This window comes from Centruroides sculpturatus, unplaced genomic scaffold (assembly GCF_000671375.1).
Source record: "Centruroides sculpturatus isolate CEXI.00-Female unplaced genomic scaffold, Cexi_2.0 scaffold767, whole genome shotgun sequence".
Lineage (NCBI taxonomy): Eukaryota > Metazoa > Arthropoda > Arachnida > Scorpiones > Buthidae > Centruroides > Centruroides sculpturatus.
Window position 1 is genome coordinate 58,377 of NW_019385366.1, and position 12,734 is coordinate 71,110.

The 12,734-nt window shown below is 28.1% G+C and overlaps 1 protein-coding gene across 1 annotated transcript in view; it reads left to right on the forward strand.

Moving 5' to 3' along the window:
* Positions 1–8,147: 8,147 nt before the first annotated feature.
* The window catches only part of LOC111638182 (furin-like protease 1), a 42,073-nt gene continuing 37,486 nt past the window's right edge, over positions 8,148–12,734 (forward strand). Inside the window, exons 1-2 of the mRNA XM_023383856.1 lie at positions 8,148–8,301; positions 10,431–10,544. Coding sequence (XP_023239624.1) covers positions 10,533–10,544 — 12 coding nt within the window. The 5' untranslated portion in view covers positions 8,148–8,301; positions 10,431–10,532. The remainder of the gene's footprint in view (positions 8,302–10,430; positions 10,545–12,734) is intronic.

The window sequence follows — 12,734 nt, forward strand, 5'->3', positions numbered from 1 at the left end:
AAATAACAAGGTGTGCAGATAATTTTTTTTTCTCACTGTATATAATATAATTTTTTTAAAATATCTATTCTTTTTCTAAACTTGACTTCTTATATTATGTGTAAAATATAAATTTTTGTTTGTATGTCATCATTTTAGAACAGTTGACAGTTGTTTAAATCTTGAGTATTATTGCTTATTATATACAGGGGTGCCCATACATTGGGCATGTGCTTCCTCTTTTTGTCTTGGTTATCCTTTTCCTAACCCCAAAGTGGGCTCCAAAGAAAATTTATGACTTCTAGCCTATTCTGCAAATATAAAAGGACCTAATGAAAGATATTTGTCCATTGTCCCATGCAATTTTATCATATGTTGACCAAAACCAACTTCCTTGTTTTCAAGGCCAAGTTGACCCAAGTGCAACCAGCACCACTTTGTGGGAGTGCTGATCTGACATTGAATCAGAGTTTGAAGCTTTTTGCATAATGTACAATGCCCTTTTTTAGTCTGTGGGTGCTGCTGATTATATACTGTATATATAAATGCATATCAAGTTGTTCCAGATCCTCAACAGTCTTGTTTTAAAAGTCAATTTGTATTTTTTTTATTTTAGAACTAAAATGATACCTTGTATTGTTTTTAAAATTATTAATCTTTCATTAAGTTGTTTTAGGCTAATTTTTAGGTTTTTCCAGATAAATGTTGAATTGTATTGTAGCATTGATATTTTAGAGTGAAATAATTTGATATGCAAAAAGTGTTTAAATATTAGATGTTTTGAAAATAATTTTTATTTTATTTTAAAAAATAAAATTTTAAGATTTTTTTTTCCTGTTTTAAGTGAATTTGCAGGCATTGTTTATATTAAGCTGTTGACAAATCTTAAGTATCTATTATGTTACTATTAATAAACTTTTGACTCCTTATATTCTGGTCTTATTTTATGATAAATATAGAATAATTATTTCCTTATTTGAATGATTTTGATTTTATTCAGTTACTTTTATATTAACTTTAGATTTATTATGTAAAATTAAATCTTAATGTTTTAAAATTTAAATAATAAAAATTAATAAAAGCTCTACTTTTAAATAAATCAGAAATAATAATATGAATAATGGTATTAATTGCTCTTCCCTTATTGGCAATTATAAATTTAAGTATAAAAAAATAAAAAATTCTGATATTTGGATTAAAGAGTTAAATTACAAAAAAAAAAAGGACTTAATGATTGTATAATGCCAATGATAACTTTTTATCTAAATATACAGGGAAGTGGATCTCCTAAGAATGGCCTATTGTGAATAGTGCCAAGATGATTCGAAATGCATTTAAATCCAGAAGGTAAGATTTAGAAAAATTCATTGAAAGCATAAAATACAATAAATTCATATTATTTTATTAATTATTAAATATATTTTTTGTTATTTAATTTGACTTAAGCACCATTAAATGTGAATTCTTGGATGCCATTTATATTATCCAAATGTCATTTAACACGGTTTTTATTAATTAATTTGATTTTAAACTGCGGCATGTATCAAAAAACAGAATTAGTATCTTTCCTGCATGCGCCTTGATATCTAATTTAAATATCAGTGTCNTTTAAAATATTAAAATAATATATAAATAATAATAATATATTTATTTAAATATTTAAAATTTATAAATAATTTCATATTTCTTTATTTTTATTTTTTATGAATAAATTTTACTTAAAATTAAAAAAAAAATTTTTAATACCTTTTTAATAAGTATTCACTTCATAATTTGTAAAAATGCTATTTGAATTAGTATACAGTACATTTTTATGATAAAGTTTATTTGTTTAAAGTTAGTTTTGACATGTCTAACTTTTTAAACATTTTTATTATTCATTTTCAATTATAGTAGGTAACGTATTTGAGAAAATTAGATATCTGATTTGTTAACAAATAAAAATTATGAATGCACATTATGGATATTTGTTAATAATGTAGATTAACTGATAGATTTAAATGAAATTAATAAATTTTAAAAGTTGTTATATAAAAGTTATATATAGTATAGATTACATAATATTTGTATGTTTAATTAATTATAAAAATAATACTTTTAAAAAACTAATAGGTATATAAAAATCAAACCTGAGCCATTGTAAAATAAAACTGAAAATTTTTCCATGAAGTTCAGTTAGGGATGTAGCTACACAGGTAGCAATGATATATTAATGCCTGATATACACATTTCCCATATTAATGCCTTTCTGTCTCTTACTCTCTTCTGGCTCCCATTGCCACCCCACAGTTTAAAAGTAAACAGTGTAAAAAAAGTCACAAGCAGTTGGTCACAGAAAACAGAAATGAAACAGAAAACAGATCCATGGTCACAGAAAACAGATCCATTAGACTCAAAAACTAGGTTATATGAACAGCCATGGAGTAAAGAATAAGCTTAAAATTTAAACTTGTTTTGCTCTTCTTTTTTATTGAGCATTGTCATATGTATCATTGATTTGCATATGACATACAACAGGCTGCCATACCAATATGGCAGCTTCTTATACAATAATGTGTTGCTATTGTTCTTGGGCTATTGCATTTTTATAGTAACTTGCCTATCTATGTTAAATCTATGCCAACCATTAGTGATACAGACCCACAAAGAAATTTCTGACTATATTTCTGTTTAATATATACATGTGATATGTTACTCTCTATAAATTATGATACTAGTTGATTTTGTGAGAAATATTACATAACAATCAATGAACAATTTGGTAATTTCTCTTAACAAGTCATTAGCATTGTAAACTTTAAGAGAGAGAACAGGTTCACTGTTTCAAAGAAGAAGAAAAAATATTATTGTGTTTATTTATGTAATACCTTAAGAATGTATATTTAGATCAGAAAATAACCAAGGCAGAAATAGTTTAGAATTTAAAAGTTCTTGCTTTTGACTTTTCATTTTGCAAAGTAATTGGTGATGAATTTCAGATGTTTCCAAAATCTCCAGTGACTAAACAAATACAATTAATTGAAATAAAATATCTTATACATAAGAAATCACACAAAGAAATGGGAGACATTGTAATGTAATATGACACCACCATTGCTAAAAAGTGTGAAAAATGATTGAAGTCTAGAATATTGTATTTCATGTAAACAAAATTGGTATATTCTCTTAAATGTCTAATGCCATTTTCATTTATATCTCTAGTTTTAACTTAAATAGATGTTTCTAGTTTTTTATTCAATATAAAATAAAGAAATATGTTTCATTAATAAATAGTCTGAAAGAGAAGATAAGAACTGCTCATTTCTGTATGGTGTATATGTTAGGCTCAAAGACCAAAATCCCGCATTGAACAAAAAAAATGACCACAACACATTGTTGTTTCAAAATGGCCACAAAGTGAAATTTGTGTCGTGGCTTTCGTGATATTTTTTTCGCTCAATGAGCGAATTCAGTGTTTGAGCCTAACATATATAATTACAGTTTATTGTAACTAATAGTATATAATTGTTCAAGTTACAGGAATTGTGAATTTAATTTTGCTTAAAGTTGATATTCTCTCCTTTAGATGTTTTTAAATTAATTGTAATTGTTAAACTTCTTATGGAATGACACTGCCTACTTTTTACTGTAAAGCTGTGCTAATTAGGCTATACAAATAAATTCTAATTAAAATTTTAACATATACTGCATGTTCTTTGAAACAAATTAATGAATCTTTAAGAATACATAATTTCTCAATTAATGACTAACATTCCTTTAGGTAACTTAATTTTATAAATTAATTTTGGGAATACAAATTCTGTATTGCTGTAGGAATTGTACAGTACATGTCAGTTTAAGTAACTCTTTGGCTTCTTTTTCTTTGTTTATATGTTTTCTGGCTAGCATTCCTATTTTATCTACAATTAATATAACTGGAATATTTCTGAAATAAATAATAAACATCTTTACTTTCTCAGCATTTATTTTAATTTCATACTTTCAATCATTTTGGAGGGTCATCTTCAGGTTCAACATATAATATAATTTATATGAATAAAAATTCAAATTCTAATTAAAATGTGATAATTAAATTACATATAGTCTTGAAATGATTATTATCTACATATAAGCTACAGTTGTTATTTAGACCAGGCTGGCTAACTGAAAGTGGTGTGTAATGTTTTATAAGTCAAAAGTATCTGATGATTTACACTTTTATTTCTTTAAAAAAGTTTATTAGGTTGTCCACCCTTAAAAAATTATGCTGCAAAATATAGTAATATTTATGTTCTACATTAATTTTTTGGTAAAGACATTGAGGTATTATAAGTTTAAAAGTAGAATTGAACCCAAAAAAATCTTACAAAGAAAACATTTAATGATTTTCTTTCTCTCCATCACACTGATCTAGTGTTAAATTTATTAACCTATGCATTAATTACCTGTACTGGGCTGGGTTTATGAAATTTTCTGACATTTCTGTAATATTCTTAGAATTTCATTCACTTAAATACAACAAATTATGATAAATACATGTTGCTGCACCTTTTTATCATGGAAATTGAGTCTGAAAAGAAAAATAATTGCAAAAATAGTTTTATATGCTTTAAATGTACAATATTATATACAGTGGGTGATCGGATAATGAACACTTTCGCTAAAGATTTTTATGTTCAGACAATGAACACATGATCGGATAACAAACACCTCACAGAACAAACACAATAAGAAGCGATGTAAAATAATGAATACCGATTTGGTCTTCCCTTGTCTTCAGACAAAAATTCGAAACTTTTTGGAGTGCAGGAGACATCAACATCGACGCTCAACTTGGTATATACTTATTGGATAGTATTCCTCCGAACTTTGAAACTCTCCCTTGTAATTCCAGCCTTTTATTTTTCTGACAGAAACAATTTTTTTTATAGTATTTGCGAGACTGTCGGGCAGGCACTTGTTAAGTTTTGCGTCGGTTTTTATTTTCAAAAGGTGAGAATATAATAGCAAAGGTAGAGAGTGGGCAGATGTCTGTTGTTGCTGGGCAGTATGGCTTGAACAGGTCTACAGTATGCCGCAGTTCAATCTTATCTAAGAAAGATACTGTATTATCAAGAAGACTCAAGCAGCTCAAGGAGTAACAAAAATCACATCGAAGAGCTCATAATGGAACCTGAAACGAATCTGGCAACAGAAAAAAGTCAAGAACTCTTGAATAAAGAACACCAAGAAACTTGGCGAGAGATGTTTTCTTCTAAAAGAGAATCCAAACCAGGTTGAGGTTAATAGGCTTAGGAATCTCTACAATTACAATTCTATTAATTACTTCTGAAAAATTTTGAAGAGAGAGAAGCAATCGACATTAGACAGATTCTTTAACTCATCACACACAAAACCTTCTGAAACTCCAGTAATACATGTTTACAAAACAGCAAATGTTTTCGACCCTATCAGGGTCTTCCTCAGGCTACAGTTATGAGGAATTCAAATACTCATAATTGTAGCTTGAGGAAGACCCTGATAGGGTCAAAAACGTTCACTGCTTTGTAAACCCGTATTACTGAAGTTTCAGGTTTTATGTGTGATGAATTATATTTCCTCCCAGTATTTGCTAAGAAATTCATTCGTTAGATTCTTTAACCCCACAAACAAAAAAACATGACTAATGAAAATGCAAGACTGTGTATATATGTATTTTTATTATTACATATATATTTTCTTACTACATTTATTTATATTTTTTATTTTCAGGGGTCTCCAGAACGGAATTAATCAAATTCCCATAAAAACCTATGGTAACTCGATAGTCAGTTAATGAACAGTTCAGATAGCGAACAAAGTCTTGGAATGGTTTATCTTCGTTAACTGATCACCCACTGTACTACTGTGATCAAAAAGTATTGGGAATGGTTTAAACTGCATTTGTGCAAGTGGGTGCCATTGTAATTTTTTTTGTTGTTTGGTATGACTTTCATTGACATCTAGAAGCAATCATATGTCATCTGTTTTTGTTCGCAAATAAATGCTTGTGTGTGTAAAGAATTTTTTGCACTGGCAATTTTTCAACAAATTTAATTGAGCAAAGAATGTTAAATTTTTGTTTTTTCAATGGAATTACTGATACAGAAATGTTGCAAAAAGCCTTTAGTGATGATAATCTATCAAAAACAAGGGTTTGAGTGGTACAAGATATTCAAGGAAGACAAAGAATGCATTGAAGATGAAATGGATGGTCTAACAGAGCATGGTTCAACTGATGAACAGCATGTTGCTTGAGTCAGAGACTTGGTGCTAAATGATTGTTTAACAATTAGGGATGTTATTGAATATGTTCCAGTATCATAAGAATCTTGTCAAGTAATTTTAAAAGATTGTTTGGGCTTGCGTTTCATCACTTCTTGAGTTGTCCCAAAAATGTTGAATTTTTTTTCAAATCAATGTGTTTCAGTGGCCAATTTTTTCTTGAGGTGAATCGTTCTTAAAATGCATCGTTACAAGGTGTTCAAGCATGAATATAATGCTTTTGACACTGAAACTGGTCAACAATCGAGTGAATGGTACTTGAAAAGTGAAGAAAAACCAAAAAGACTAGGTCAAAGTCAGTCAGAAATCAAGATTGTGTTGACGTTTTTTTTTATTGTTGTGTTTTGCATCACAAATTCCTTCCGACTGATCAAACTGTCAACAAAAAATAATATTTGAGCATCCTGTGTTGTTTGCATGAAGCAATTTGTAGAAAACAACACAATTGATGGTGAGAAAACTCGTGGATTTTGCACCACGATAATGCACCTGCTCAAAATGCTCTCATTGTTCATGAATTTTTGGCTAAAAAGTTCAACAGGTAAGGTTCCACAAACTCTGTATTCATTGAATATTGCACCATGTGACTTTTTCCTGTTTCCTTGACTAAAATTTCTGCTTTGTGGTCATTGTTTCAAGTCGATTGATGCCATAAAACAAAATTCTTTGAGAGTCCTGAAACAGTTTCACAAAAATGACTTTAAAGCATATTTTGAGGATTGGGAAAATAACATTGACATAAGTGCATTGCAGTTGGTGGGGATTACTTTGAAGGAAACAAAATAAATTTTGATGAATTCAAATCTTGCATTTTATTGAACTATTCTCGATACTTCTTGATCATGGGTAAATGTTGTTGTTAATATTTCTTTAATATTTGACCTGTATCAAGTGGCTTTTGAAATTTTACCAAAAGACAAAGCGACTTTATAAATATCTTATACTTTGCAACTATTGCAATTGATTATATGCAATATTTTATTAGATAGATATAATTAGATTTAGGAACATTAATTATGTCAGTTTTCTTTAAAGTGATTACATTCTTATGTAGATTATTTTATTCTATTATATATGTATATCCTTTAAAGAATCGTTCTGCAAGTTTGGAACTTATGATATTATGTACTTATTGTTTTTATTTATTTTTTTTAAGATAGATAACCTATGGATGGTTTCTAAATAAAAGATAGTTTAATACTTTGTGCCATTTTAACAACAAGAAATTTATAGTGAGCTGGCTACTTGCAATATTCTTTATCTTGTGAGTGCCAAGACATGAGAGTATTGTTGGCAATGTAAATATTGATCTTATTTGCCAAATGGGAGCTTCATATCCCTTCATAGTGCCTGAACCAGCCTTCTGTCTATTCTTAAACAGCTCTAAAAAACTATTATAAGAAATATTGTTTCCACTTATTCTAAGCAGTAGAGGGAATCCCTGATTTAAGTCAGAGCAAAACATTTTTACCTAATCAGGTGCTAATTTTCTCAGGGATTTCTTGGCTTTTGACAGGAAGCGTGTTTGCTTTTTGGTTGTTGTGATTGGCTTAATTAATTAAAATTGTAATTTCTTCTCCAGCATAAAGGGATTGCCAAAAGATAACAAAAACTTCTGAAATGTTGAAGTAATTTATCAAGATACTAAGTTGTAGACAATTGAATTAGGTATTAAGATGCTTTCTTTTAGCATGATAAATCGTAATCTACAAAAATGATGTATTAAGGTTTGGAGCATTCAAAAGCATAACTGGTAACATTCGTACAAGGATTGGAGAATTAAATTTTTTTCTAAATTATTAATTAAAGTGTCTGTTTTTAATTAAAGTTAACAGAATTACTAATTTAATGTAAGATGAACACAAATGATTAAATGTAACTGTTTTTTCTATGAAAGATGATGTTATTTATAAGTATAATTAACATAAAAGTATATTACAGATTTTTGAAGACTTTTATCATCTTCAGCATAAAAGGATTGCCAAGAGATCACTTCATCATAGCCATGAACATCACATTACTTTACAACAAGAGCCAAAGGTTAGTGAATAATATGTGATTATTTATAAACGTGAACAGTATATTGTACAGTTTTCAATTAAAATTTTACTAATTTTGAAATAATAGCATTTGACAATATATTACCAAAAAAACCAAGTACTTCCCAATACAGTCAAACCTCAGTTTTCAAACAGTTTGTTCACAAACAAAATTTTGAACTCGTATTTGCCCTAGTTGCCATACAATAACTGTTGCTGAACAAGCTACTGGGAAAGAGCTGGCCACAGATGATCAATTCTGTATACTTCCTATGTTAAAGAAAGTCGATGGACTGACCAATCAGTGACGGGTCTACCAGTTTAGAAGTTAGTGGCGCCGATATAGCCTTGGGTCATTACACATTGCAACACAAATCGACGACGTAGCTATTTAAATTAGATTTTGATTTGCATGTGAGAGAGAGACTATTTTTCCATTTTTTTGGTATGCACCACAGTTAAATCAAATTAATTAATAAAAACTACATTAATTGACATTCAAGAATTCTTGTTTAGGTAATAAATATGCTTAGGTAAATAACAAAAGTTTATTAATATAATATAATATATATTATAATATTTAATTAATACTAGGTAGCCAGTTAATTAAATTTAAAAATAATTAAAATGATAATTAAGATTTTGGTCTTTACTCTAAAATTAAAAATCAAATCAATTGAAACATAATATTTCTGAAAGTGTAGATAAAGTACTTGTTGTCCATCTTGAATGGTTTGGTTATATTTCATGCAGGAAGTTAGAGTTGAGTCTGTATTTATAGCATTTCTTTGTAAAGTGTTGATTTCAGTTAGTGGTGATGGAATATTTTGCTTTTAATATAATACAATATATTATATATAATACAATATTGCATTTGTAGGCATTTTTATGCATAAAATACAGCTAAAAAGGTAAAAAAGAAAAGGCTTTGCTTTGGGGTCAGGAATGGATTAATCCATTTTATATTGTTTATGGGAAAATTTGTTTCAGTTTTAGAATAAATTGGTTTTTGAACAACTAGGAAATTAAAAAATCAAGGTTTAACTGTATATGTAAATTCAAATTTGCATAAATTTTTGTTGGTAAGTACAAACAAATTGTACAAATTTTGCATCCATAGGAACTAAATGGAGGACTTGGCTAGGACACAAAAAATATGCAGATTGTGTAACTGTGTAAACTAAATGTCTTAAAAAATGTACATAATATATTCATACCTTGCATTGTATTTACATTATAATTCATGTTTTATTTTAAGCATATGTTTGTAATTTTTTTTCTTGCTCATAAGATAAATTATTCACTTTTATAGTTACATTTATCAAACATTTTTTTTTTTTTTTTCCTTTCTTTTCTTACTTGAACCAGATTCAGCATGCATAGTTGTGAATACTGAATGAGCATTTGTGGAAATTTTACTAATATTGTGATATTGTAGTATAAACTATTAATATTGTAGCAGTATTTGATGTCTTTGTCAAAGATACATTTATCAACATTTTGGATATTATATTGATACGATGCAAGGAGGCCAAGTATTTTGTTTATGGAATTTGATAGCAACGATTGTAGCCTTGATTATAGGAATTTGATGCTCAAATGTTATTGACATGTTTAGAACATGTTTATAATATAGATTAATTTTAATTAAAAAAATATTTTGATAATATGTTCTTATTAAAAAAATTGATAAGTTAATTAAAGCTACAGTTATTATAATACAGTGCCTTTTATATTGTGCTAAATGAATTTATACATAATTTAATTTCTCTAATTTTAGTTTTGCTATGATAATTATTTTTTTATTTTGATTTAAGTATGGGATGTTCAATATATTTAGAACCCACCAGTAGCTGAGTGGATAAAGTATTACATTGGTAGTTGGTTATGAGTTTATGCTTCACAGACATGCTGGCCACATGACATTATTATGTTTTCATGTGTAACACTTGAATAGGGGCCAGTTTCCCACTGAAAAATCCTCCTTGGAGGTGCACTCCCTGTGTTGTGTTGCCTTATTCCATCAATCCAATCTAATTAATTGAATCATATTTTTAATGACTAAAAATGTTATATTTTGATTTATTTCATTATATATATAATTATTTATTATTATTTTTTTATTTTTAGGTAAAATGGTTTTCCCAGCAAAAAGTGAAACGAAGAGTAAAGAGAGATTTTAAATTAAACAAATCGGGTCATATTAATCTAAACGATCCACGATGGCCTCAGATGTGGTATTTGGTATGTTCATCCAAAACTATCATTGTGTTTATATACAGTAAAATCTGTCTTAAATGGAACTAAAAGCAGAAAATTAAGATTTCACTTATTTCCCTCCCATGATATATTTATGTTTATTTTATACCATATTACAAAAGTTAGGAGTGGAATTGAGTAGTGTATACACTACACAATCTTATTTTATATCTACTTAAAATCTATCAACAAGAAATTTTTCTCACCCGTTGTCATTGGCACAACTCCCCTAATATATATACAAATCAATGTTGATAAGGACTCAAGGTTTTTGTTGGAATTAACCAGAGGCAAAATAAAATACTTAAGAATTGAACAAATTTCCAAGAATAGCATTTTTGAGAATAAGCAATGAATGCAATTAGTGAAAACAATGAGCATAAGGTAACACAGTGCTGTCAATTTGCCTTGTACATAGTGATTACTACTAGTTATTAATTAACTTATTTTTGAATATTGAGTAATCAAAAATAAGTTGATTTAACATTCTTGATAACTAGAGATTGAAGTAAATGTAAGTAAAACTTCTGAAGATATCAGATCTCAGAATAAGTTGGGTTTCTGTGTGATTAGAATTTTTGATGATGGAGCAACACACTAGTTTTTGGTACTAGAATTTACTTGTTTGCTGTTGTGAGCTCTTAAGGAGTGCATTCAAGAAGTATTCAAATATCTAACATATGTTCAGGAGGACAAGAATTTTTTTACAATTGAATAGTTTGCAATTCTTTCATTTGAATACCTCTATTGTTAGTTGGAATCATTATCTGGATTAAGCTGTGCAATAAACTTTATGTATGTAAAAATGATTTTACTATAAAAAGTGAAGGTAACTGTGTGATATTTATCTGGTGTAGTTTAAAGATTAAAAAAAAAACTAAAACCTGTTCAAAAGAGAGGAAATAAATTTGTACCATGCGATTCCAGTTGACATGGGCTTGACTGTATTTGCATCTAAAATTATATCTCACTGAAATAAGTGTGTTTAAAAATTAAAACAACTTTTTTTTGGAATTTATTCAATATGATTTTTATACATAATAGTCCAAAATAAGTGCAAACTGTTAAATACAGTAGAGCCTCGATTATCTGACCCCCTATCAACTGACCCCTCAGTTAACCGACCGTCCTAGTCAGCAAATTTCAAATGTCCACTATTGATGTGGCGCTACAATATTTGGCTGTGTCTTGGCTACTTTAATATTATTTTTACGTGTTTTAGCTGGAAACACTGGATCGACCATGAAAGGGAGCCAGTATTTAAACGAGGCTTAACTTTCTAATTTTTAACGATACAATAGCGATGATTATTATTTTAAAAAATTTTTGTTAGGCTTAACATTGATGAAAATTCAATGCAAAGTAGGTTAATAGCAATATACTAATATACTAATTACATGGGATATAATAATATACTACACTAATAATAGATTTTTTCATACTTTTTGGTTATCCGCCCTTTCAATTATCCGACCAACCCCAGTCCCCAATTAGGTCGTATAATCGAGGCTGTACTGTAATTTTAAGAATTTTTTTTAAATAAAGGCTTAAAAAATAAAATAATTAAAGAATATTCTTTTAAGTAATTGTGCATATAAAAATAGATAACTAAAAGTTCTTACAGCAAAATTTAACAGTCTAAAATAGTAAATTTAAATAACTTAGTAAAGAAAATTGAATAAATAATTTTCAAGTTTACTTCAATGTTTGTTACATGTTTTGTAATGATGATACAACTGAAACTAATGAAGTTTGTGAAGAAAAGTTAGTTCATGCCAAGAAGAAAATATTATTGTGAAAAATTTAGAAATATATATTGATGATATTTCTAAATTCACTCAAGTATACAAATTGGATTACAGATGAAATTACACAAATGATTGCACTTGCAGCATTCTCTCTCACCTTTAGCTCTTAGATATATCAGCCATTCCATACATCACCCAGTCAAAAATGTATGATGGAGTAATGACATCATTCTGTTTTAATTCATTCGACTTCACGAATATGCCTAAAGTTTATTCCATGCTAATAAGCCCAGTATTATTGATAATTATTTATTTTGATCTAATTTCTATTCTAAATAAATAAAAACTGATAGAAATTTTTTTAATTAACAAAAAATATATTTTAGAAATTGATCATTGTTGTTTTTATTGAAACTTTATCTCAATT